The sequence below is a fragment of the Oreochromis aureus genome, linkage group 3 (genome assembly GCF_013358895.1).
Source record: "Oreochromis aureus strain Israel breed Guangdong linkage group 3, ZZ_aureus, whole genome shotgun sequence".
NCBI classification, from domain to species: domain Eukaryota; kingdom Metazoa; phylum Chordata; class Actinopteri; order Cichliformes; family Cichlidae; genus Oreochromis; species Oreochromis aureus.
The window spans coordinates 86,534,944-86,562,830 of NC_052944.1; the positions used below are offsets into that span (position 1 = coordinate 86,534,944).

The following is a 27,887-nucleotide window of genomic DNA, read 5'->3' on the forward strand; positions in this document are numbered from 1 at the left end:
CAGAAAAGGTGACGAGTATCGCGAGAGTTGAGTGCCGACTGAGCGGTGAACGTGAAGAGAGAGGGCTGGGGAGAGAGGAGAAAGAGTGGACTAAAGCTACGGCCTACAGTCTAAAGGGAGCCGTTTCCAAACATCCAACATGTCCTCCTGTTTTCTTCTCTGCTTGCTGTCTCTCGCCTTTTTCCAGGGCGCCGTGTGGGCCGAACAGCGGAAGCTTTCTCCAGGTAAGACCGCTGTGCGGGGTCCCCTGGCCGGCCAGGCGGACCACCGTAACCCGCTGGAGCTGTGGAGCTCCGGGTGGTTTACGGAAAGGCTGCTCATCACGTCACAAACCTATTCACTATTTTCAGAGTTTATTCCGTTATTCTGCTGCTGGGTGAGTTTAGGAAGGATGTTTATTAATGATTAAAACCGTTAGCGCCACAGGACCGTTAGCAAACTTTAACAGGGGTCCCTGCTCCTTTTATAACCTCATATACTCTTATTGTAATCCCTACAGGTTACTAATGATTCCCTAAACTCTGGAAAATCTTAATGCGCAACTTCGTTTCTACTGCGGATACACAGTGTGGTTAACATGTATCAGTTTTAATCAAAGTAACACAAAGGTACGAAGTGCTTCACATATAGGATAAAATTCAAATATTAAAGAAAGTTAGACATCCCCACAAACAGACACACATTCACGCAGGGATGCTTACATCCAGCAGTAAAGATTACAAATCACTGATCAACCCACTCAAACGAGGTTTTACAGCTTCAAATGAAAGCTGGGACTTTTAAAATAGTATGATTGTTTTGATTTAATATTTTACAATCATATAAGAATAAAGAATTTTAGTTAACTGCATTTAAATAAGTCAAACATTTATTGTAAGTGGATTAAATTAGTTTTAAAAAGCCACTGTGGGAGCCCACAGCATGTTTATGTAGCAGGATTAATGATTTCCATCATGAACCTCTCACGATGATGTTTTACACAGTATTGCGGCTCCTCCAACCTATGGCCGCGGCAGGCTAAACATGAGGACACAGATGACGCGCAACAATAAACGCATAAAATACACTTCTGTACCATTTGCTCCTTTTTATTCCGCATGCACCGTCCAATATACAAATCAACACATGGGATTAACTTCAACCAATTACACAAATGCACAGGCTGCACAAACAAATGACTGAAACTCAAAATGACTGCACTAACTACTATGCCTAACTACAACTTTCTATGGCATCAATTAGTTCATGAATATACACAAAATCATCAAGTAACAGTCAAACTATTTCAAAATCATTCAAGCTGCGCTCAAGCTGCGGTCAACAGAAAGTTTTGCCCCATGCTCACCCTACCTTTCTGCTCATCAACAGCAGGTGCTGTGAACAGGTGAGTGCAACCACATTTATCCTCTACCACACCCATGAGACACGCCCCACACCCGTGCACCAATAGAGTGAATCTATTTAAACCAACCCACTTACACAGAAAAAGAGCAACTCATATGGCTCCTACATACCGGCCCCTAATTATTTTAGAGCAATAATTACCTCATACTTACTTATGTAGGAGACATATTAATAAACATAATCAATCTTTCATCAAACATTCAAAATACAATTTCAATTCAAATAAGCAAATACACATTAATACAAATAGACATTTGAAAAAGTCAATCTTCATGACTCTTCTGCTTCCTGTAGAAGACACACTTTAGTGATCGGCCGGTCCAAACAACCAGTCTTTGTTTTAACACGAATCCGACGTACAAGTCCTTTACCGTCAGAAATTGCTTCCACAACTCTACCAGTCACCCAAGAGTTACGAGGCGCAGAATCATCGACAACGATAACCACATCCCCAGGAATGAAGTTCCGTCCGATTCTCTGCCACTTCTGACGCTCTTGAAGCTGGGGCAGGTACTCCTTAACCCAGCGCTTCCAGAACAGGTCAGACATGTACTGTACTTGCCTCCATCGACGTCGTCCATACACGTCCCCCTTCTGGAACACTCCCGGTGGCATCAATGGCTTGGTCTTAAGCAGTAACAGATTGTTAGGAGTCAAGGCCTCCAAATCATTAGGATCAGTAGAAGCTTTGGTTATTGGCCTACTGTTCACAATAGCCTCTACCTCACAAAGAACTGTATAAAGGCCTTCATCATCCAAGTTCTGCATTTTCAAAACAGAATTTAACACCTTCCTGACAGACCTTATGAGACGTTCCCAAACACCACCATGATGGAAATCAGCAGGAGGATTAAAAATCCACCTTTGGAGCAGCATCTCATGGATCTGTACCTGATTCCATCCTTCCACTGCGTCCTTCAACTCACGTTCACCACCCACAAAGTTCCCAGAGCACACCTCTTCCAGTGTAACCTCCAGGTCCAGTATTATGTCATTTCCTCTGGGAATATTCCTGTCCTGTTGCTGTCGGTTGCCACCAAACATGAACCCAAAGTCACCAAAGAAGCTGGAGAAGATATCTCTGTAAGAGCTGTGGTGACCCTCTTTGAGCCCGTACTCGCCATACATGTCAGACTGTTTCCTTTTCTCTTTATCTGAGAGGACCTCATAGGCTGCCCGCAAGTCTGCGAACTTGTCCAGGACTTGCGGGTCATCTTGGTTCCTGTCAGGGTGTAACTGCAAAGCCATCTTTCTGTAGGCCTTCTTAATGTCCCTGATTGATGCCCCCTTGTGTTCATTTGCACCAACAGCACTAACTAAAACGACCGTTTTAATCTCTGGATCACTTACAGAGACCTTTCCAAAATCAAGGTTCACTGGCCAATTAAGTTCTGGTTCAGTGAGAAACTTTTGCTCAGTCAACCAGGAATCATCCTTGATAAACATCCGTTTAAGGCTCATAGTTCGCTGTTCTACGACCTTCTTATTATTTGGCATTTTTACATGATTGCACCTAAAAGGTAAACCACCGGTATAATGACCATGAACCAACTCAGGGTCCATCACTGACTTCATAAACTGCTGATCTTCTCTAGACAAAGCAAACTGCTCATCCTGACTACATTCTGGAAAATCAGCCTTCATTTGACGTTCCCACAAGTCATCCAATCTTGCCACGGAAATCCTATTGACACTCACATCAAAAATGTCAGTCTTACGATCCTCTCTGAGAGGACCATTCACTGTCCAACCCAGCATAGTTTTTACAGCATAGGGACCTCCGTACTGACTTCTAACAACCTCCCATGGCTCTAAAGCCTTGGGCACATTGGTCCCGATCAATAGGTCTACCCCGGAATTTATCTCCAGTATGTTAATATAGCGCAAACGTGGCCATCTATTGAGATCTTCCTGTCGGGGAATATTGCATTGATGAACAGGCATGCTTTCCTGTGTAAATAAGTCAGGCAAGTCACAGTAGTGATCCAAACCCAAACCAGCTACTTCCAAATCTGAGACCACATAGCTACTGACCATTTTCTCCTGACCCATTGTCCGCAACAGAATGCCAGTTTTCCTTCCTGAAAGATTCAGCCTGTTCATGAGCCCTTCAGTACAAAATGAAGCTGAGCTCCCAGGATCTAGGAAAGCATAAGTTATCAGTGACTGATTCCCTTTCTTGGACTTCACTCTAACTGGTATTATGGATAGAGCACTATTTTGCTCACCGGCCCCAGTAACACCACTGCTTTGCACAGCACATGAAGGACCTTCATCTGGTGGTTCTCCCCCTCCTATAGTTTGCACCGAAACACTTACCCTCTGCTTGGAGTGGATATGTAAGAGTGTGGGGTGTTTCCGATTACAGACTTTACACAAGAGACGTTCCCTGCAGTCCTTGCTTCTGTGCCCAATGCGCAGACAACCAAAACACACACCATTCTCTTTCAAAAAAGATAACCTTTCACAGTGCAACTTTCTTTCAAATGAAGGACACAAATCCAACATATGCCCTGCTCCACAAAACAAGCAAACCTTGGTCATAACTGAACCACTCTCTCGCCTCAACACTGGCTCAATCTTCCCTTCCACCTTGGTCACTGTAGTAGCAAAACTACTCTTCTTAGCCTTAGGATAAAACTCAGACTTAACATTCCTCGCCTCTTTTCTGATGGCTGTTGGAGGATCCTGTATATCTCCAAACAATGGGTCACTTGCGATCTTAACTTGCTTTTCAACAAACTCAACAACATCGCAAAAAACTACTTTACGTTGAAACCTCTCCTGCAGATCGCAGGCAACATTCCTCCATCTATCCCTGAGCTTATAAGGCAACTTTTTTATAACTGCTTGCATGTTAGCAGAGACATCCAACTCACGCAAGGACTCAACGTCTCCCATTGCATTGCAACATTGCCTTAATAAGAACCCATATTCCTGCAAAGCCTTCACATCATCAGATTTTATAAGTGGCCATTTATTGACCCTTTCAATGTAGGCAGCAGCAATTTTCAGCGAATTGCCAAAATTCTCCTGGAGCAAAGATTTAGCTTTAGCATATCCATACTCAACAGGCATATACTGACAGCTTCTGACCATTTCTCTTGGATGGCCTCTAGTGTATTGCTCAAGAAAATACAAACAATCCTTAGCACTGTGAGCTTGACTCTCCACCATGTGCTCAAAAGCTCTCATAAATGTTTGATATTGCAAAGGATCGCCATCAAAAAACTGAATGTCACGCCTTGGTAGCAAAAACAGAGACTGCTGCTCAGCCAATAAAGTTGTAATTTCATTTTGTTTCTTCAAAACGGTGACAAGCTGATCATGACCCTCACTAGCTTGCTCTGTATGTGTAAGAGGTTTTGATCGTGTGTGAGACTGCGACATCATCCGAGTAGTCGAAACTACACCTGGAAATACTTGTGGCTTCGTCTCTGACTGTTCCAATGAAACAACCTTGGGCTGAGAAATATTTTTAACCTTGGGCCTTACATCCAATACCTGCGCTTGATGATCACTTACATCAACACCCTGATATGGTCGCTCTGGTAACACAGGTTTGAACATCGGAGCATTAGGATTTAAAACACCTAAACGCCCCTGTTCTCGTTCTAAGTACGAATTCATTCCATCAGATTTACCATTAACAGCACTTGAGACTCGGGACATTTCAGAAGCTTTCAAAACATTCACCTTTGCTGCTGAGGCTGCTATTTCAGTTTCTAAGTCAAGCAGCTCCTTTCTTTTCTTAAGCTGTATTTCTTGTTCCTCCAAAGCATGCTTTTCTTTCAACAACCTCTGTCGAACAAGAAGGGCCGCCATGTCAGCCTCTGCTGTTATGCGTGCTGACAAGGCAGATGAAACCATAGAGCCACTGAGTGATGATTTGCTTTTCCTACAACTTCTGTTTCCAACATTAGAGATGCTATCACTTGGATTAACATCATCTATTGCAGCACCTTTACCAACATTGCCAGCGTGCCTAGAAGCACCAGAACCATTTCCAGCTGGTAATACATCAGAGGAATCAACACCAGGTGGATTTAACTGAGGCAAATCAAGCTCAGACACCTGATTTTTATTCTGAGAGTTTCCCTTTGCATCATGAAGCCATTTCTTTATCTCCTCCATAAACTCAGTATTATGTGCTCGCACACTTATAAACCAAGCAGTTTGTTTTTCTTGCTCTTCTTGAGGAAGCAAAGGAATCAAGGTTTCATGCACACAAGTTGCCTCACTAAGCAACACAGACAAATTCTCTAACTGAGCCTGAACAGTAGAAACATTATCCTCAGATTGTTTTAACTCTTTAATCACCTTTATGACCTTTTTAATTTTTTTAACCTTAGTGTGACGTTCTGTTTGAAGCCTTTCAATCTGATTCTCCAAAGCCTTAGCAGTCGGTTTCAGCTGTCTTTTCTTTCCATCTTCATCAACACATTGTATTAATTGGTGTGTCTCCATTTTTCATCAAAGCATTTCAAAATCCAAACGCTGAAATGCACCTATGCCACACAGCTTCATTCCAACACATCAACTTGATGACATTCACTTCATAAAACCTTGGACACACACAATTAACAGGAGCAATATCCCCCACTATCTGCCTATTAAACCTAACTAACTCACCCTAGTCTTCCGTACATACTAGCGGTGGGTATTTATGTACCTCCATACCGTCAGCTGTGAGGAAGACAAACTGTCTTAAACACAAACTGCGGCGGTACTCCCAAGCCAATGGCTTCAGCCGCCTGATGCACAATAACTAGAAAGCAAATCAGTACAATGCCTAATGCAGCTGTACTGCTGAAACCTAACAGGGGAATAAGACTCCTAAAAGAAATCTGTTTTGTGTAGCCAAAGGCTTCATCTAAAAGCTTGTGGACAAAGGCAACAGCAAACTATAAAACTCTCACCAATAAAACTCATGTATATATAAATAATTCAATAAAACCTACAAAGTTTTCTGTTGACAAATTATTGCGGCTCCTCCAACCTATGGCCGCGGCAGGCTAAACATGAGGACACAGATGACGCGCAACAATAAACGCATAAAATACACTTCTGTACCATTTGCTCCTTTTTATTCCGCATGCACCGTCCAATATACAAATCAACACATGGGATTAACTTCAACCAATTACACAAATGCACAGGCTGCACAAACAAATGACTGAAACTCAAAATGACTGCACTAACTACTATGCCTAACTACAACTTTCTATGGCATCAATTAGTTCATGAATATACACAAAATCATCAAGTAACAGTCAAACTATTTCAAAATCATTCAAGCTGCGCTCAAGCTGCGGTCAACAGAAAGTTTTGCCCCATGCTCACCCTACCTTTCTGCTCATCAACAGCAGGTGCTGTGAACAGGTGAGTGCAACCACATTTATCCTCTACCACACCCATGAGACACGCCCCACACCCGTGCACCAATAGAGTGAATCTATTTAAACCAACCCACTTACACAGAAAAAGAGCAACTCATATGGCTCCTACACACAGAATAAACGTTTTAAAAAAGAATAACCGGTTTAAATCTGATCTGTGTTTTCCATATAGTCCTGTCTTTGGTGCGTCCCTGTGAGGTTTGTTTGCTCAGCTGTGGTTTGTATTCATGTTTATATTACTTATGTGATGCGTTTTTAAAGGGAGCAGAGTGAGACACGGGACACTGAGGAGGAGATTTCCTTCTTGTTGTAAACCTTTTTTAAAAAGTTAACAGACACTCGGATAGTAACAGGAAAAAATAACTGAACAAATGAGGTTTTTAAATATTGGACTGAAATCTGAAGCCATTTTCACTCATTCATGGGATCCAGTTTAAAGACTTATTTTGCTTTATCCTGAGATTAATTCATTCATCAAATCAATAATCAGTTTTACAGGTTCTTCCTCCTTCAGGATCTTTGAGTATGGCTGCTTGTTTGTAGTTGAGACACAGACGCTACGTCCAGATGAACAGAATCAACTTTTGGAGATTGAGACACAGTCAAACCGAAGTCCTGTGCACTTTCCTCATATTTTTGGTCTTTTGATACATAAAAGTGAATTCTTTGCTTGCACTTTTATCCCAGTCCTGATGCTTGTTCTTCAGAGGAACACCAGGATTGTTATATTTTAATAAAACCCCTTTTTTGTATATATAAAGAAGCTGTTAAATTGTTAATAATAGATAATAAGCTGGTGTTTTAGCTCATCTGAATGCTTCAGATATCTGAGCTCACAATGAAGTGTCTCAGTTTTTCTCAGGTTCTATGGCACACAACACAGCTCAGCTGAAGACGTATTTCCCTAAAACACCTCAGACAATCACAGACACAGTGAAGTTATATCTGAGCACTTCCTCCATGTTGTGCTCAGCGTCTCTGAATCTGACTTATGACACTGAGCATGACGAGTTTCTATTGGCTGAACTTAACAGAGTTGGTTCTCGTTATAACTGCAGTCACAGAGTTTGTGTTTCATCAGTTTTTATTTATTTTTTACATTTCTGTTAGAGACTTTTATAGGAGTCATTTATGTTGACTCTTCTTCATAACTGCTGCAGATCTCTGTGGCTGTTAGTTAATCACAGTTTGTAGGCTTCTGTTTGTCCACCTGCTTTTTAAGCACTGATCATAGATTGTGGATCAGATTAAGATGTGTCCATGGGCCCAAGATGTTAATTTGGGGATCTCTCCGAGGCTCTGTGTTGTCATGTCTTCTGACATGGTGCTCCCATCAGGCTGGAAGATGCTCCTGGCAGGTTGGAAGAAGGTGGTTTTTAGTGTGGTCAGTCCTTAGAAAGCTGAACAGGGATCAGCTCAGAGTCCAGATGAGGCCGTATGGATCTCCATCAGCTGGGGTTTGTGCCACTGATGAAAATCCCAGCTGAAGTCTGTCGCATGTGGAACTTGAACTGCAGGTTTCCGGTGTGAACCCCTCCAGTCTGCAAAATGGAAAATCCTTTGTGTACATGGAAATGGTCGGTAGTAGGGCTGCCACAAACGATTATTTTGATAGTCGACTAGTCACCGATTATTTTTGCGACTAGTCGACTAATCAGATCATGCATCCATTGGACGTAAAACGTACAGCTTATTGCACCAGCAGCATCTGCTCTTATACAACTATCATTAGCTTACAGCTTATAGTGTATAAGGTATGTGCTAACTAAACATAAAGACAAGATGAGAGTTTATTAAATTTTAATGAAATTTGCAGGTTGTTTAGGTGAAGTTTAATAAATTCAGCCGTCTGCTCCTTGCTAGGTAAAATATAACGGGACACCGGAGTATATTCTCGAGCATCTCACACTTCTGATAATCAGTTGTCTGCTTGATGTTTATTCAGCTGTGTAAAAACTAGAACTTTAATCTCAGCCAAACTGATTTACTCGAAACAAATAAAATACTGACAAAAGCAAAACGATAACATTTTTAAGTTATATAAGTGACTTATATATCATGTTTAACCCGAGTAGTGAAAGACGCCCAGAAAAAAATGTCTGGAAAAAAAAATGTCCAGATAGGTTTAACTTCAAACACCTGAACCCAGCAGGTAGTTCTGAACGGTCTGTAGGCCTGCATGCTTGCATGTGTGAGGCTCTGAACAGTTCTGCTTGTTAACACTAGCACAGTAACATTATGCAAACATTATTTGGACAAACAGTAAATGTTTATGCTGATATAAACTTCATGTATTTCCTTCACACTCGGCCGAGTGTGAAGCAGCGGGAATGAGGATCAGCACCTCCAAATCTGAGGCCATGGTTCTCAGCCGGAAAAGGGTGGAGTGCCCACTCCGGGTCGGGGATGAGTTCCTGCCCCAAGTGGAGGAGTTTAAGTATCTCGGGGTCTTGTTCGCGAGTGATGGGAGAAGGGAGCCGGAGATCGACAGACGGATTGGTGCTGCGGCTGCAGTGATGCGGACGCTGCACCGGTCCGTCGTGGTGAAGAGGGAGCTGAGTGTAAAAGCGAAGCTCTCAATTTACTGGTCGATCTACGTCCCGACCCTCACCTATGGCCACGAGCTGTGGGTAGTGACCGAAAGAACGAGATCGCGGATACAAGCGGCAGAAATGAGCTTCCTCCGAAGGGTGGCTGGCCTCTCCCTTAGAGATAGGGTGAGAAGTTCGGCCATCCGGGAGGGGCTCAGAGTAGAGCCGCTGCTCCTCCACATCGAAAGGAGCCAGTTGAGGTGGTTCGGGCATCTGACAAGGATGCCCCCTGGGCGCCTCCTGGGTGAGGTGTTCTGGGCATGTCCCACCGGGAGGAGGCCCCGGGGCAGACCCAGGACGCGCTGGAGAGATTATATCTCTCGGCTGGCCTGGGAACGCCTTGGTGTTCCCCGGATGAGCTGGAGGAGGTGGCTGGGGAGAGGGAGGTCTGGGCTTCTCTGCTTAGGCTGCTGCCCCCGCGACCCGATCTCGGATAAAGCGGATGAGGATGGATGGATGGATGGATGGATGGTATTTCCTTCATATGGGCCGTTCCTGTGAAACGTTTCCTCCTGACCCCCTCACAATCAGCTGTAGTATCTTCATAGTATGAACTGCTTGTGTTTAAACCGATAACGTGGAAATGTCCTGAACTTATATAGCTAAGAGGGCTATAAAACGAGTAAAAAGTGCCACATTTGGGCCAATAGTTCTTTGTACTTTGAGAGCCTGTAACTCTGAAAACACTCGGGTAGAAAACTTTTTGGCTTCATCAGAAGAAGAAAATCCCCAGTACTCGATGTTTAAGTGTCCTACTTGCCCTAAAAAACATTTGATCAAAGCTGAGAAAGAATCCAAAATGTGTTTATGATGTGCACGCTGTGCAAACTGATGTGAAAATGAAAGGAATGAGCCCACTCAGATCTGCTGCTTGGATCTGTAACATTCTCCAAGGCTCCACATTACTGCCCACATCTCCAACCTGGTGCTACAGATTCAAATCAAGGAATGGAAAAAGGAAGTCTCCTGAAGCCGTTTTTATATTTTCATCATGCGTGTCAGGAACATATTTCCATGAGAGTCGGCAAACACACAAACATCTTTGTAAGGAGCGAAATATGAATTCAGCTCATATTTGGTTATGGAAATGATTCAGTATAAACATGTAGGGAAGACCTGGGCAGAGGTCACTTTATGAATCGTTTGTCAGGATGTGACTCGGTTTCGCTGGCGCACACCTGCTTTTGTCATTCATTCATTAGGAAAGCAGCGTGATGAGGAAAGAGACAACAAACCCCCACAGCTGTGCGAGTACTGTCGGGGGGGTTGTTGTCTGACACTCGAGCCACAAACAGGAAGAAACATTCCCACCATTCAGCCTCACATGAGGATTCACACTTATTCCAGCTACAGACTTCCACAGCTGGAGCATTTATTTATAGTTTCAGAACTGATGTATTTCATTTGAAGTTTGCAGAGGATGAATTTAGAAACGTGAAATTAAAAAACAAAAAGATATTTATCAGTTATTTAATAATTAATCCTGAATGAATTCTGGTAGCAGCTGGATATTTGGGAGCTGGAGCTTCTCAGAAGCTGGGTGAGCCTGAATGGCGTTAACATCTGGACAGATACAATACAAAGATCTGTGATCTACGAAGCCAAACACCCGCCATAAGATGCAGGCTGAAGTCCTTCCATTTAGTTTGAGACCCAGAGTCTCCCTGCAGGCAGCTGCAGAGACTTTCATGGGTTGTTGACAATGCCCTTTGACACACCCCTAGGAATCTATTCAATTCAATTCAATTCATTTCAGATTTATTTATATAGCACAAAGGCATAACAACATTAAATTTTAGGGCAAGGACTGCAATAATACAGTGAAAACCTCAACAGTCAGACTGTAAGTAAGCACTTGGCGACAGTGGGAAGGAAAAACTCCCTTTCAAAAATCTAGAAGTTCTAAAAAATAAAAATGATAGGGGTTAAAAATAGTAGAATTTCCTTCCATATGCACTCGTGCAGCTCAGCTGAACTCAAACCAAACTACCCATGAGTGCTGCTGGTGGGAAGGGGAAGTCGTTATTTAATGACGTGTTGAAAAACAGTGACACCTGGCTGGAAACTTCACAGTAAACTTTCAAGACACTTTCAATCAAACGCTACCAAAAAAGGAGCAGAGGAGGAGGAGCTTTTCCCATGTTTGGTTTGATAGTATCTGAACCAGCTGTTTGCACAGAGAGTGGATGATATACAGTATGCTTAACTTGGATTATTCTGACTTAAAAACGTGTTTTATTCATCTGATCTGTGGATCCTCACAGACTGGATGCACAGAAATAATCGGTGACAGAGTCAGACAGTAGGTCAGCCTCACATGTCTGTCTGCAGGTAACCGAATTACCCCAGGTTCTGTAAAACCAGCTAAGTGGTCAGACTGTGGAGGTTTGCCGGGTGATGTTTCCAGATTAAAATACCTGCCTCTCCATCCGACCTCTCAGTGTGTTACTTTGCTCCATTGGACCTTAAAGGAAGCCTGTGGACACGGAGCTGATCTGTGATCTGTGGCGGCAGCTGGGAGCGATTTCTCTGGATATTTAAGGAGCTTTGTTGCACAGCTGAGAGCTGTTTTCTCGGCTCTACGCTGCAGTGAAAGTGTTATTGCTCTCGCACGTTAAAACACGTCAGACCCTCAGGAGCACAGCAGGGGTTTTTGTCACAGACCCTCTTCTCCTCCCCCATGCTACTCCTCCCCTCTTTGACTTTCCTCGGAATTTCAGAGGAATTCTACTCCCAATTCCTAATAAAAAGCCTGCAGGAAACTCTGGCAGCTGCTCGTGTCTGCAAACAGGACTGAGTGTTACCAGCATACAGCAGCAGATCCTCCAAATATTTAAATATTTGCTAAAATGGATCTTTATATATTTACGAGTTGTTCATTATTGCGATGGCATAAGGAAAAAACAAACAAAACAAAAAACAAGAGTTCTCTGTTGATTTGACAACGTCATGCTGATCACCTGGTGTGTTTGCAGAAAACTTGCTGGTCATCACCGTGGCAACAGAGGAGACGGACGGCTACCTGCGCTTCATGAGGACAGCCAGAGAGTTCAACTACACTGTGAAGGTAACACACACACACACAAGTTACACTGCTGGGTAACTTTGTGTTAAAGAGTAACCTGTTACCTGGTGAGGTTACTGCCATTAAAGAGTCATCCATTACATCCCTGGCTGAGGTTACTGATGTCTGATGCACGGCTGCACAGGGGTGCTGTCGCTCGTTCAAGTTAGACTCAGGTCTGAGATTAAATGTCAGATCGAAGCAGTGGGTCTGTACAAGTGTCCACACAGCTTCCCTCCATGATACTTGGAGTCAGCTGCTCCAAAGTTTGCACATTTCCAGTCTTATTTAGAGGTTTAGTGAGTTAGTTTGCCAGTGGAAGACCTAAAGGTGTTTTCATACCTGTGGTGTTTAAATCAAAGTCTAGACCCTTTTCCTCTTTTGTCCGGTTCATTTCTGAACACCGTAATTGCACCAAATCATCCACACTGAAACGTTTTGAAGGACGTGGTCTCAGGCTGGTTCCTAACAAACTCCAGTCCAGGCTTTGCATTCTGGGAAGCAGCAGGGTGCCATAGATTTGAGAATATCATTGAAATTAAAGTAAGGCTGTGTACTGAGTCCCCTACTGTACACTCTGTACACACATGACTGTGTTAGTACCCACCCAGACAACGCAGTCATCAAGTTTGCAGATGATACCACCGTGGTGGGGCTCATCTCAGGGGAGATGAGACGGCGTACAGAGCTGAAGTTCAGAGGCTGTCAGATTGGTGTGTAGATAACAACCTGGACCTCAATACCACCAAGACAAAAGAACTGGTAGTTGACTTCAGAAGGAGGAAGTCCGAGCTGCAGCCTGTCAGCATCAACGGGGAGTGCGTGGAAAGGGTCTCCAGTTTCAAGTTTCTGGGTGTGCACATAGACACAGACCTCCAATGGAGCTCTAACACCTCTGCGGTCTTAAAGAAGGCCCAACAGCGTCTCCACTTTCTGAGAATCCTCAGAAAAATGGACCTGAAGAAGCAGCTGCTGACCGTCTTCTACCGCTGCTCCATTGAAAGTGTGCTGACATATTGCATCGGTGTATGGTTCTCCAGCTGCACCACAGCACACAGAAAGGCACTCAGAGGGTCATCAATATGGCCCAAAAATCATTGGACATCCTCTTCCCTCCCTGAAGGACCTGTACAGCACTCGCTGTCTCAAGAGGGCACGCAGCATCCTACGGGACTGTACACACCCAGGACAGCGGGTGTTTAAGCTGCTGCCGTCTGGCAGGAGGTTCAGGCTGCTGAGGTCCCGAACAAACAGACTCAAGGACAGCTTTTACAACAGGGCAATAGCCCTAATCAATGCAAATAGCTGACCTGATTGGCTACCTGCCTGGACTTTTTTAGGGGAGGTAACAATGTTTAAAACAATAACAATAATAATATTTATATTTATAACAAGGTGCAATAATAATTAATGTGCAATAATAACAGTGTGCAATACACATAACACTTATTCTTCTTTTTTATTTCTAAGTTAATATACTGTGTTGTGTTGTTTGTGTTGTGTTGTGATGTGTCATATCGTGTCGTGTTGTGTTATATGTAGTACCGACGTAGGACAGTTTTTCCAATTTCATTGTACTACTGTACTATGTATGACTGTGCAATGACAATAAAGAATTATCTTATCTTATCTTATCTTATCTTATCTTGTGTTCTCCGGTAATCCAGAACTCCTCACCTCCTTCCCGTGTTTACCTTTGTTGCTCCACTCTGATGAGTTTGCTTGGATTTTTTTCCGTGTTTTCAAACTGCAGGTGTGGAAACAGCCTTAAAGCTAAAGTGGTTCAGTTACATCTTGATTGTTGGCAATATGCAGAGACTAAAGACTAATGTGTTGTTGTCCAAGTGGTCGGTACCTGAAATAGCTCAGTCTCTAACTTGTGGTTTTTGCTCACTTCATGAATGAGCCAATTGTTCCTGTATAAAGTTCCTGAATGCAGGGAGGACCTGTCGGGCCACACAGTGCAGCTCTGTCTGCAGTAAAACGTCTTTGTTTAAAGTGCAGGGAACAACTCCAGCGGCAGGCTTTCATCTCTGAGAAAAATAAAACTGTTTCTGTTTTTTGTGATCCTTTAAAAACACTTTCTGTGATCACATGAGCAGATCAGCTGTCAGAGGATTTATTGGATACAAATGAGTTTAATGATATGATGGTGGCGTGCAGGTCCTGGGTCTGGGCGAGGAGTGGAAGGGAGGCGACGTGGCTCGGACGGTGGGTGGAGGTCAGAAGGTGAGATGGTTGAAGAAGGAGGTGCAGAAACACTCGGAAAAGACGGAGCTCGTCATCATGTTTGTGGACAGGTAAACACCGTCTGGCTCGATCTCTGTGTGTGTGTGTGTGTGTGTGTGTGTGTGTGTGTGTGTGATATACTTGCTTATCGTTTCCATCAGCTCTGTCCTGATTTCTGTCTTTTCACACTCAGCTCTCCTCCTCCTGTTTTTTATCTTGTCGGTCTCAGTTTTCGCTGCTTTTGTTGTGTCTTTACTTTTTCTTTCTGACCTACTTTGACACATGAGGACAAAGCTTTTCTCACAAAAATGAAGGATATGAATTTTCGTATTGTTTAATTAGCAGATAAACAGTGAAATCAGAGCTCAGGCACCACCTGTGACCTGTGCAGGGATTTCACTGATTCTGAGCTGCAGTGTTGTTACTGTTAACTAAAGCTAAAGTTCAGACAAGTCCAGAAATACAAACCCAGTCACGCAGGCCTAGGGAAGGATGGGTGACCACTGTTTGTTAGGGGAAAAATGTTTCGTGACAAGTTAGCAAATGAGTGCTGGATAAACCATGAAGATGGAAGAAGCACACGGTACTGCACTGAAAGCTTCCTTTTTTGGATCGCTTTAGTCTTTAATAGATTGCCACGGTCTCCTGTAGTTTATATAAAAGACGACTTGCATGTAAAGACTCATCGACTACTCGCGACATGGCAGAAAAACCACACAATGGTAAATGGCCTGTATTTGTATAGCCCTTTACTAGTCCCTAAGGACCCCAAAGTGCTTTTACACATCCACCCATTCACACACCCATTCACACACTGGTGATGGCAAGCTACATTGTAGCCACAGCCACAATGGGTTTAAATCTGGGACTCTCCACCATTTGACCCTAGAACTGAAGAAGCTTCTCGGATGAGAGGTGAAACGTCTTCAATCAACTTGAAGAAGTCCAGACACTTTTCTTTCCAAGCTCCTTAGACTACGATGACCTGGATGACTGAGAACCTTCACAGACATACTGTCAGCCAATCCTTTTTATTCTGCCAAGAGAAGCCAGGTGTAATCAATCATGATCTCCAACAGGAAGTATATATGCTTTGGTCTTGTCCAGCTAAAATACATATAGAACCTTCAGCGCCACAAAATCTTTAACTGAGTGAATGTATATATTTGACCCTTAGAGAAAAAAGGTTAGAGAAAATCAGAAAATACACTCCAATACAGTAAATTCTTTTTTTTTGCCTGTCCCATTTGGTTCAGAATTGTTGTCTGAAGGCGAACAAGGACACCCACTGGATTTACTTTACCAAATGGGTCATCACGGCCTTGCCATATTGGTCCATTTGATCGACCTTTGTTGTTATTGTTTATTTTACTTTATTTTATTTTATTTTCAGTTGTTACAGACGGGACAGACATGACTAGGGGATAGGAAAGGGAGAAAGAAAGATGAAGGAAAAGAAAAACAGAGGGGAAGAGAGACAGTGAGAAAGGGCACTTAAAAAGAGAAAGAGAGAAAAAACAAAACTCCTGGATCACCTGTTGAGAGAAAAAGAAGAGAAAACAAGCAAAAAAAAAAGAACAACATAATAAACACAACACCATCGCATTAATCTAGCTAAGTGTAAACAGCAGTAAATACTAAATATTCCTTCAGCACCACAAAAACTTTAACTGAGTGAATGTATATTCAATGTATATATTTGACCCTTAGAGAGAAAAGGTTAGAGAAAATCCCAAATACAGTAAATTCAAACTCAGTTGAGTTTTTTGGTAATGTACGATGTTTGCTGCACAATTCCTCTACCCTGAAAAAGCCTGGAACAGTTCAAATAAATCAAGTCCAAAATCGCCATGAATTCATGCCCTTGAAGACTGTATTTAAACCTCTGACCACAACTGTAAAACTCCCCTTTCCTCCAGTATAACCCAGTTGTGGAACATCACAGAGACGAGGTGATTATCTGGAAGAGAGCAGACCACAGCAGGAGCAGGAGACCCCTCTGTTTCCTGTTTTAGGTTTTAATGAACACCTTAAACTCTGTACTGGAGCTGCTGTAGGCGGTCATTACTTCAGACCTGAACTCTTTCTGGAAAGAGACGGATAAAGTTCAGTGTTGTTTCACACTGACCGCCGGCACTTGCGAATGAGCCACACTCAACTGTGGAGGTCTGCAGCTCACACTGAACTCTTACTAATTTCTTCCATTTATCGTCCTTTAAATGTTTTATTTTTTCCTGTTTACATGTAAGCTGATGTGGCTCTCACGCTTTCTAGCCACTGCTCAGTGTTCAGTCCTCTGACTGTTTCTGTCATAAACATGGCTCTCTGTCTGCTTATCCCACATATTCAAACTGTTGCAAACAGTAACAGGCCCCCCTCTTTCTCTTTCTCTCTCCCTCTCCATGCAGTTACGATGTGATCTTTGCATCGGGTCCTGAGGAGCTGCTGTCCAAGTTTTCCCGTATGGGTCACAAAGTTATTTTCTCAGCTGAGGGTTTCTGCTGGCCTGACCAGCGCCTGGCCTCCAAATACCCTGAGGTGCGTACTGGGAAACGCTACCTGAACTCAGGAGGTAAGGAGCTCACTGCTATTTCTTTAAAATACTATAAAAAGTTTAAAGCAGTAAGTAAGACATGCCTTCTTGCTCTTCAGGGTTCATCGGCTATGCTCCAGAGATCAGTGCAATTGTCCAGCAGTGGAAGTACAAAGACAGCGATGACGACCAACTTTTCTACACCAGGATCTACCTGGACAAGACGCACAGGGTAAATCCAACTCCACAAACATTAAAAAAACAACCTGTAACCCACAGTTTTAAAGCCACTGTTAGACTTTTACCTCCTCAATTAATACTAGAACAAGTCACAGTGATGGTTAAAACAGGAACGTTTTCATGTAAATACTTTTTATTGCTCTTTTCTGTACCAATTGTAATGTAAGTTAAAGAACATACTATGTTCCCTCCAATGACAGAATAATGGCTGCAGTTCACTTTGCATTTGTTGTTACCATTAGTAACAACTAACATTAGTCTGAGGTTAGCTTCTTTAATGTTACCTCAGGTCGAAGGTCTTTGACATTGCAGACAAAACAAGTTCATCTGTACTGTTGGTTAAAAAACTGAATTGTTTCCAATATTTTGAACATATTCTTAGAAAATTAGCCCAGCAGTGATTTCAGAGAAGAAGAGCTGGGAGATATTCTCCGGCTTGTCATGTCTGAATTTATCTGTAAAAGCCCTGTGTCTAAATCTTGACAAAGCTGCTCTGTTGATCATTGTCACCTCAGACCAAGTTTAACATGACCCTGGATCATCGATCCCGGATCTTCCAAAACCTTAACGGAGCTGTTGGTAAGAAACACAAATATGTTTTTCTTTCTGAACTTAAATCTGTCCAGCATCTTTTCTGCCTCATGTGAGAGCTCAGTTTACATGTGAACCAGCTGTTTCACATGTAGCACTCTTTGTCTCCATCCACCTGTTATTCAAAGAGGCTATGCTCCTAATAATGCAACTCCAAGCCTGTTGTTATGAAGGTGAAATTAGCTAAAGAAACCAAAACAGCTGTATCAGGCTGTAAACATGTTTATTTCAGTCTATGGGGAATGACTCACCTTTACAAGCATATGGTTTAAATCTGAAAAAAAAGTAGAGGATCGATAATAGAGCCCTGTGGAGCTCCACGATTTGTAAGGAAACATTCATTCTGGTTTTTGTTACTCACTCTACTGGTTACTTCATCCTGAAAACCTTCAATTCAGATATTAAGAGGTTTATTATACATGTGTATTCATGTTTTTTTGGTTTTTTGTTTTTTGTTTTTTACATAAATCCTCTCCCCCAACTTTTTCAGCATACATTTACTGTACTCAGGCTCTTATAAGTATGTTTGGTCCTGACTGAATCAAGCTGTACCAAGGTGTAACCATGTTTGTTTCTACTGTAAAGTTGAACATTTTAACACAGGGGTTTATGAGGACTGACTCACTGCTGGAGCCTCAAGTGGACATTTGAGGAACTGCCGTTTGTTATTGAGCAGAAATACTTACACTAAATCTCCCCTCTAGATGAGGTCGTCTTGAAATTTGAGAGGGCAAAGGTCAGAGCAAGGAACGTCGCCTACGACACGCTTCCTGTTGTTATCCATGGCAACGGACCCACCAAGGTAACACGACAATGTGATAGTAAAAGCAGAGCACAGACAGATGTTTGTGATCAGGAGTCAAGTGTGACGTGTTAGAGTAAACCGCTGTTTAAAACTAAAGAAGCCTCTTTGATCTTTAAAGCGTCACACTTGAAACTGTTCCCGCCTATCATTAAAAATCTGATTATCAAACACAACAAATGTATTTAATAATTCTGCATGTCTCCTCGTTCATCTCTGCAGCTGCAGCTGAACTACCTCGGTAACTACGTCCCCACAGCATGGACCTATGAAACCGGCTGTGGGATCTGCGACGATGACGTGCTCTTCTTCAGCGAGGTGCCTGCGCCACTCTCAGTGGAGGACATAATGAGGAGAAAACGTTTTCCTGTTATTGTTTGAACTCTACATGTGTGTTTGTGTGTTCAGGATGAACAGATGCCTCTGGTCTACGTCGCTGTTTTCATCGAACACGCAACTCCCTTCATGGAGGAGTTCTTGGAGCGCCTGTCCACTCTGAACTACCCAAAAACGAGGATTCGCCTCTTCATCCACAACAACGTACGATGCACACTCGCACAGAGTTCCAGTTTCACTGCTCTCACTGGAACATCAAAGGGAGGGAAAAGATTCACAATTAAAAAGTCAGAATTGTCTTTGCAACAACAATCTGTGGAATTCACCAAGAGGTTTTAGGCAACTTTGACACAAGGAAAATGTTCCTAACAGTGGCTCAAGCAGAGAATAGTTTGAGTAGCCTTCAACTGTGAAAAATGTTTTGCCTGTTCACAAAATTTAGAGCCAAAGTTAATTTTTGCAGCATACAAAACTTCCTTCCTGTGTCATGTGATTTTTGACCTGTTGTGTCCCTGTACTGCAGGTCGTGTACCACGAGCGTCACATCCAGAAGTTCTGGGAGCGTCACAGGTCTCTGTTCCCAGACGCCCGGGTTGTCGGACCAGAGGAGAACCTGAAGGAGGACGAAGCCAGAACCATGGCTGTGTGAGTGCACAACCTCTAAGGAAATTATATAAACTTTAAAAGAGTAAAACATATAAAGTGCTGGAAACAGAACAGAGTTGGTTTGAAGAACTGGGGCAGAGTTATGACACCAAAACGAAAGGTAGATTTCAAACATGTTATCAACACTGTCAGCAAAATTGGCCTCAAATATTTACAAATATTTAACTATTTACATTTTTAGTACCAACCTTTAAAACTTCCATCCATCCATCCATTCGCTTCCGCTTATCCTTTTCAGGGTCGCGGGGGGTGCTGGAGCCTATCCCAGCTGTCATAGGGCGAGAGGCGGGGTACACCCTGGACAGGTCGCTAGTCTGTCGCAGGGCCAACACACAGGGACAGACAACCATTCACACTCACATTCACTCGTACATTCACACCTAGTGACAATTTGGATTATCCAATTAACCTATCCCCACAAGCTGCATGTCTTTGGACGGTGGGAGGAAGCCGGAGTACCCGGAGAGAACACGCAAACACGGGGAGAACATGCAAACTCCACACAGAAAGACCCCGGCCTGATGGTGGAATTGAACTCAGGACCTTCTTGAACAGTGCTAACCACCGTGCCACCGTGCTGCCCACCGTGCTATTTATTTATTTAAATAAGGCAGAAATAAACACAGAAGTTTTCCTTCTGTGGTTTTATTTGGGCCTCCAAGGTTTGGAGGCCCATCTCCCCCCACCACTTCCCCTGCCGGTGGCAGACGCCCTCAGACATCGGTGCGTTGGTGGTTCTTTGTGTCCGGGATGGGCGCCCAGGTACCCACCGGCTCACTCCTTGGCGGCTGCTTATCGGGGCCTGGAGCCTGGGGCTCGCCGGGCCACCGGGGATGGGGTGCCTCGGCCTCTCGGCCCGGGGCTCGGTCACTCAGGCACAGCTGGCTGCCGGCGGAGCTCACGGGCACGTCACTGCAACCCCCGGCTTCTGCTCGCGGCTGCTGAGTGACCCCTCATCTGGGACTCTCCTCAGCTCTTTCTGGGATAGTGGTGGCGGCTGCCCCTCTGTTGGTCTTCCTTGGTCTCTTGTGTTCTGGGGCCTCTGGATGTCTGGAGTTTTGATCTCCTCCATACCTGCTTCATGCCCTGGAGGATGGGGCAGTGGCCCACACCCTCTAGCAGATCATTACATGAAGGAACCTTTTAAAAACAAAGCGTTCATGCTCACAGGTGCACACACGGGTGATCACACACACAAACTACACCCTTTTTGGCTCCTACCTCAAAGCACACTGTGCGCTGTCGATCTCACGTGCTGCACAATAATGTTTAATATTTAGTATTTACTGTCATATTCCCATAGATCATTGTGATGTTGTTTATTACTCTCGTTTTCTTCTGCTTGCTTTCTTTTTTTTTCTTAACAGGTGATCCAGGTGATCGATATATGTATTTTTGTCTGCTTATTCTGTTGGTTTTTGGTTTTGCCCTTCTCCCCGTCCCTCTTCTCAGCTGTTTTTCTTTCCTCTTTCTTTCTCCCCTTTTCTTTCCACCAGTCAAGTCTGTCCCGTATTCAGCAAGTGAAAATAAAATAAACAATAAAGGTGAATCAAATGGACCATTACGGCAAGGCTGGGATGGTCCATTTTGTAAAGTAAATCCGTTGGGCATCTTTCTTCGCCTTTAGACAATAATGCTGATGGCAAAAGAACCAAACGGACAGGACAGAAAAAAAAAAAAAAAAAAAAAAAAAAAAAAAAAAAAAAGGAATTGAACTCAGGACCTTCTTGAACAGTGCTAACCACCGTGCCACCGTGCTGCCCACCGTGCTATTTATTTATTTAAATAAGGCAGAAATAAACACAGAAGTTTTCCTTCTGTGGTTTTATTTGGATTTATGTACAGCTCATATAGTGTTCATCAACTGCATATTACAGAACTTTGCCAACATATAAATGAAATAAAAGTGAGCAATTAATTCATGTGAAACAAAAGTCCAAATTTAGGAAAATCCAAAAGATAAGATAAAACCTAAATCCCAAAATAAGCACCTGGAACAGGCAGAGAATAAATTCTGAGGATAAATATACTCTACAGGTGGAAAGAATCAGGGAATCGTGAGGAACACAAAGACAGGAAATAAAAGGACAAAGACAGTCAAAGATCAAGAAAATAAAGGTAGACCTATTGATGAGACAGAGAAACATAAAAAACATGGGAAATCAACCAGGAATTGAGCAGTTCTCACTGCTGTATACAACCTTGAATCTCTTTCTTTCCTTAAAACCCAGCATTAGCAACCATGACTTGGCAGGAGCCTTTGAAGCAGGACATTTAAAGACGGAAATGAGCCAGAACAAAACACTTAAATTGCTCTGTGAAGCATATTTATAAACCAGGAAGTTAAATCTGTTTAATGAGAGGAGCGTATTTAGAACAATTACATTAAAAAAGGTCAGATTCCCTCTGTAGTAAGATACAAAATAAGTCTGACCATCAGCTTTATGGAAACTCTAAATACAAAGGTAATGAACCTTCCTGGCTATTTGTGTTTGTTTGTGTGCAGCGAGGTGTGTAAGAAGGATCCAGAGTGCGACTACTACTTCAGCATCGACTCCGATGTGGCTTTGACGAACCCCGACATCCTGAGGATCCTGATAGAGGAGAACAAGTACATAGAAGCTCTGTTCAACCCTGAGCATATCCTGCACTGGATGAGAAAAACTAAAACAAAAGACTACAAAAAAATGCCACTGTTGCATATTTGTTGATAAGTTTTTAAAAACTGACAGCATCGGGTGCCAAATATTTAAATGCTTTAGGCCAACGAGGGCTTTGTTGTGGACATTAAGCGTATTATCAGGACTTTTTCATGGTGACTGATCCAATATTCATCATTTTAGATTTTCTTTTTCTTGACGTTTGGTTCATTTTTGCTATTTTCCTTCTGTCTTATGATGGCATTTGTGTCCAGACTGTCACTCCAAGGTCAAATTCAGCTTTCCTAAACAGCTCTGACACTAACCAAGAGCTCAGGCCACATTTTGCCTCAACGTTCGTTGCAGGCTCTACCCCAAACCAAGCTCTAATCCAGATCTTTTCCAGCTTAGACGTTAACCCCCAAGGCTCAGTCCAGACTCTGTGCCAAGGTACCATCTAGACCCTAATGGCATAGAGGGTGTACTAGACGATAACCATTAGTGTAAACTCAAGGTTCAGTTCAACCTGTCTGGAGTTTAATGGATGCCTGAATGTTAACAGCAACACTGATTATTCTACTGGAGCCAAATAATTTTGACTATTTTGAACCTTAATACTTTAATACTCAGACTACTTTCTGCTACTTCTTTCCACATATCAGCCGCTATGTGTAAACACCTCAGTAGTCAGGCTTTATGTTAAATTCTGTTGGTTTTTATTTTAATGCAGATCTCTGAAATCCTTTGCTTTTCTTTCAGGTCTGTCATAGCACCCATGCTGTCCAAACACGGAAAGCTGTGGAGTAACTTCTGGGGCGCTCTAAGCCCTGAAGGATACTACTCCAGATCTGAAGATTACATCGAGATCGTCCAGGGCAAGAGGGTGTAAGTAACACACACAGAAACTGGTTAATGCTGCCTATTGTGATCCAAGACACTGTCACAAAAGAGATAATTTCAAGTTTAAATAAAGGTTAAATGAATGAAACAGAAGCAAAAACTGATTCAAACTGATTCAGTAATTGTATTTTAGATTGTGGTATTGGTTTGTGTCTTAAATTTCCATCATTTAGTGAAGAATAGAAAAGAAAATAGAAAATATATTCCTTTTTTAAAATTTTTACAGTTCAGCAAGTTGCTTTTTTTTTAAACGTTTAAGCAGGATTTTAAACATAACTCACAGTACTACCGTACACAAACTAGTCAGTTAATATCGTCATATCGACCAATAATAATAATAATTATAATGATGTATATTCAAAAAGTAGATGTTGCAGTTTTCCTAGTGTGTTCTGATTTTAATTCTAAAAACTATAAGAGACTCTACATATGTTTTTAGTTGAGACCTCATTTGAAAGCAAGTGATTTCTAGTATCCAGTGAAGAAGTGACTGTTTAACATCTGGTTAAACCAAAACCAACCCCAACCTTAGATGGGTTTCCCAAAAAAGTGATTCTTCTCCTACTTTCAGCTGATCTCTTACTCTTAAGTGCCACAGTTGTGTTTCCAGTTGTTGAGCTTTTGCTTTGACTACTATTTTGGGGTCACTGGTGTTTCAGTTTCTTTAATCCACGTGCCGGATTCTATAGCATAGATAACCAAATGTGGGATTCAAACAGGCAAAAATGGCAAAAAAGCATTTGGCATATTAGAAAAAGTCAAGAAAGTCAGCACGTCCAACTAAAGATGAATCCATAAGACATATAAGACTTAAGAACCAGCACCAAACTCTGAGACCGTGACATCTTGTCTGTAAAATAACCTTCTGCCTGTGTTTGAGCAGAGGTCTGTGGAATGTGCCGTACATCACTCAGGCCTACCTGATCAAAGGCAGCATGCTGCGGACTAAACTGTCCCAGGTGAGCCTGTATATGGACGAAGGGGGCATGGACGCTGACATGGTGTTCTGCAGGAGCATTCGAGACCAGGTAACACGGACGTTCTCATTTTTTTTAGCTGTAAGCACAGTCAGAGTGGATTACAAAAAAGTTCTTTTGTAAGCAGTAATGATGATGTTTCATTGAACATATGTCCACAGGGAGTCTTCATGTATGTGTCCAACCGTGACGAATTTGGCCGTTTGGTGGCCTCGTCCAATTTCAACACGTCCAGGCTCCACCCAGACATGTGGCAGATCTTTGACAACCCTGTGGTCAGGAAAATATACATGAAGACTCAAATTAGATGATGTGAGTAAAGCTAAACAAACTCAGACTGTCTGCCTGTATTTGCAGGACTGGAAGGAGAAGTATGTCCACGAAAACTACTCCAAGATCTTTGAAGATGAGAAGAAGTATGTAGAGCAGGTAATAAAGTGAGGAAGGGGAATCAGGAACTAGAGGCACAAAACACCACCTCCCATGTAGAGTATTTTCAGATCATTATTATTGTTGATGTTTGTTGCAGAATCATCTTGGGTTTAATAATCTATCTCTGTATTTCAGCCCTGTCCAGATGTTTACTGGTTTCCAGCTTTCTCAGACAAAATGTGTGACCATATGGTAGAAACCATGGAAGACCATGGCGAGTGGTCTGGTGGAACGCACAAGGTAAACACTTATTCTAACTGTCACACAAGGGCAGAAGTAAGTACTAAGATTTAACAGTTTTGTGTTTTCTGTGTTTCTAGGATGAGCGTCTGGCTGGCGGTTATGAAAATGTCCCAACTGTGGATATCCACATGAACCAGATCGGCTTTGAGAAGGAGTGGCTCAAGTTCCTCAAAGATTATATTTCCCCTGTCACTGAGAAACTCTACCCTGGCTACTACCCCAGGGTACGGTAAAAGCCTAACCCCAGTCTCAAGTTCAGACTCCCTACCCCACCAAGGAGTTCAATACACAACCTCCCTCATGGGAGAGCCCAGAGCTTACCCCAAAGTATAGTTTACACTCTAACCTAAGGGTTCAATTCAAGACTCTGTGCCAAGGTATTGCTGAGGAGATCCTAATCCCACAGTACAGTTTAGACCCTCTGAGTCCACACTTTAGCCTAAAGTGTAGTTTAGATCCAAATCTTAGTTTTCAGTGTAGAGTCTTTGCCAAAATACCATCAATACCATAACTCCCACCTAAATATACAGACCAAACCCTAGGTTTAAACTAGATACCAAGGTACTGTCAAGACCCTTACACTAAGATACAGACCAGATATTAACCAGAGGGTCGGGTCCAGACTCAACATTAAGGTTAGAGTCACCCCATGGCTTGAGGTACTGTCCACACCATAACCATAATGTTCAAGTTCCAGATACGTTTATCATTCAGAGCCTTCCTCTAAGGCAGTGGTTCCCAAACTTTTTTTGCCTTTGGCTTGGAAGGAAGTTGGTTTGGAAACATATTTGACGATGCTTCATCTCCTGCTTTGCGTTTGTGTGGGAGCCCCGTCAAAAACCTGTCCATTAGCAGTGTCCAAGCGCTCTTTTTTTTTTCTTTTCATACCGCGCCCCCCCTGCAATGGCTCTGCGGGGCGGGCCCCACACTTTGGGAACCTCTGCTCTAAGGTACAGTGCACACCCTGAACACAAGGTGCAGTCCAAATTCTACCTAAGAATATCTCCTTACCGTCCTCAGAGGTTCTCTCAAGACCTTACCCAAAGTTCAGCCCAGAAATATCTCATGATCTCAGACCCGATGCTTACCTCAAAATTAATCCCAGATATCGATCCACTACAAAACTTTTGACAGTGCAGCATTACAAAAAAAAAAATTTAGTATCTGCCCCAGGGTACAGTCAGGGTACACTGTGCTCTACTACACTCTCTAGTGCACTCTAAAAATAGTCTTCATGTACAAATTCACAATGCTAAGGAGCTATACATTAATCATGTTTTTCTTTAGAAAGTTTCTGAGTCAGATTTTTATCTGATGTTGGGAACATTGTTGTGTTTGTGCCATCTTTTGTTAATCCTCTTAAAAATGATCTGGTACTGTCTACATGCAGGCTCAAGCCATTATGAACTTTGTGGTGCGTTACCGTCCAGATGAGCAACCATTATTGCGGCCACATCATGACTCCTCCACCTTCACTATCAACATTGCCCTGAACAGGAAGGACATTGACTACGAGGTAACACAGATGAATAAACAAGAAGCCAAATAACATGCTATCCTGAATAATTTCCCTGAAGCTCTGCCTTTCTTAATGCAAAATGTTTACTTGTGTCAGGGTGGAGGTTGCAGGTTCCTGCGGTACGACTGTAAGGTGGAGTCTCCTAGGAAGGGCTGGTCCTTCATGCACCCAGGTCGACTAACGCACTACCACGAAGGCCTGCGCGTCACCAAAGGGACCAGATACATCATGGTGTCCTTTGTCGACCCCTAAACATACAGAGCGTGTGCATAAAAGGCTGCTGGTGTGTCTGTGTGAGCATGAGAAGATTAGCCAACCTCATCATCATATTCATAATGGAGGAAAAGACGTGATGACCTTGAATGCATCATGTTATTATTTCACTGTGTCCTTATTTCAGGTGTACATAAGATTTGACTTATCATCGTTGACATTTCAGAGTTTTCTGTTTTTACCTTATTTTTATTCCTAACATTAGTGAAGCAAATAAAAACGGGAGATTTGTGGTCTTGAAGGCATCGCTGTCGGACATTTCAAAATAAGAGTCTCATGCTTAAATTCAGTTGTCACCGTGCTGCCTTACGTTTTAAATGTTAACTAAATCTATGCAATCAAAACACACTCCATGTTGTGTTTCAACAGTCAGCTGTTACACTCCATCAAACTCTAAAAGATTAATGCCACCTGTTGTGCCAAGTAGAGGGTGTTACCAGTATTAGTGATGTGCTCGAGGGTAAATCCACCTCAAAGACAAGTCGGCTGGATTTGAGCATCAATATTCTAGACGTGCAAATCCTCAATATCAGTGAATATGATACAGAGAAAAAAGATGGGTATAAAGATGCTTTAAAGAAAACCATGTGAATTATGTGCCAAGAAGTCTATATGTTTGGTAAAAGTCTGTAAAAATAAGATTTAAGCAAGTAGAACTCCACTTTGAGGAATTTTTAGACTCTTAATTTGTAAACTCTAAAGGCCTTTTATGCATTTCTGTTTTATTCTTTGTCTTTTAGTCTTGTTTTTAAAATTTAAATTTCCTCCTTAGGTTTCCATGGGGTAGTCATCATTAGGGTGTGAAGCGCTGCCTCCTCTTGCAGGATTATGTCTTTATTTAAAAAATGCTGTGATGGTTTTGAGTCTGTTTGAGGTGCAGTGTTTCCACCCAGCCTCTGGTTTTCTTCTATACGTGCCTGTTTATCAAAAGTCTCTGGCTTTGTACAAACTGCATTAAATTATTTGTTGATGACTGACTGAATAAAGTTTTGAGATTTTAATAAAAAAAAGAACTGTCACATCAGTTTAAGTGGTCCTTTGTTGGGGCT

General features: G+C 42.6%; 1 protein-coding gene across 1 annotated transcript; it reads left to right on the top strand.

The window, feature by feature from the left end:
- On the top strand, positions 1–27,857 carry plod3 (procollagen-lysine, 2-oxoglutarate 5-dioxygenase 3). The gene is made up of 19 exons (XM_031758111.2): positions 1–224; positions 12,370–12,461; positions 14,622–14,758; positions 17,096–17,259; positions 17,340–17,452; positions 17,976–18,039; positions 18,756–18,853; positions 19,076–19,171; positions 19,262–19,393; positions 19,713–19,834; positions 22,362–22,466; positions 23,254–23,379; positions 24,278–24,422; positions 24,533–24,646; positions 24,729–24,800; positions 24,939–25,043; positions 25,124–25,270; positions 26,437–26,562; positions 26,662–27,857. Exons 1-19 carry the CDS (start codon positions 140–142, stop codon positions 26,815–26,817), a joined length of 2,199 nt encoding a protein of 732 aa, XP_031613971.1. The 5' UTR covers positions 1–139; the 3' UTR covers positions 26,818–27,857.
- The last annotated feature ends 30 nt before the right edge of the window (positions 27,858–27,887 follow it).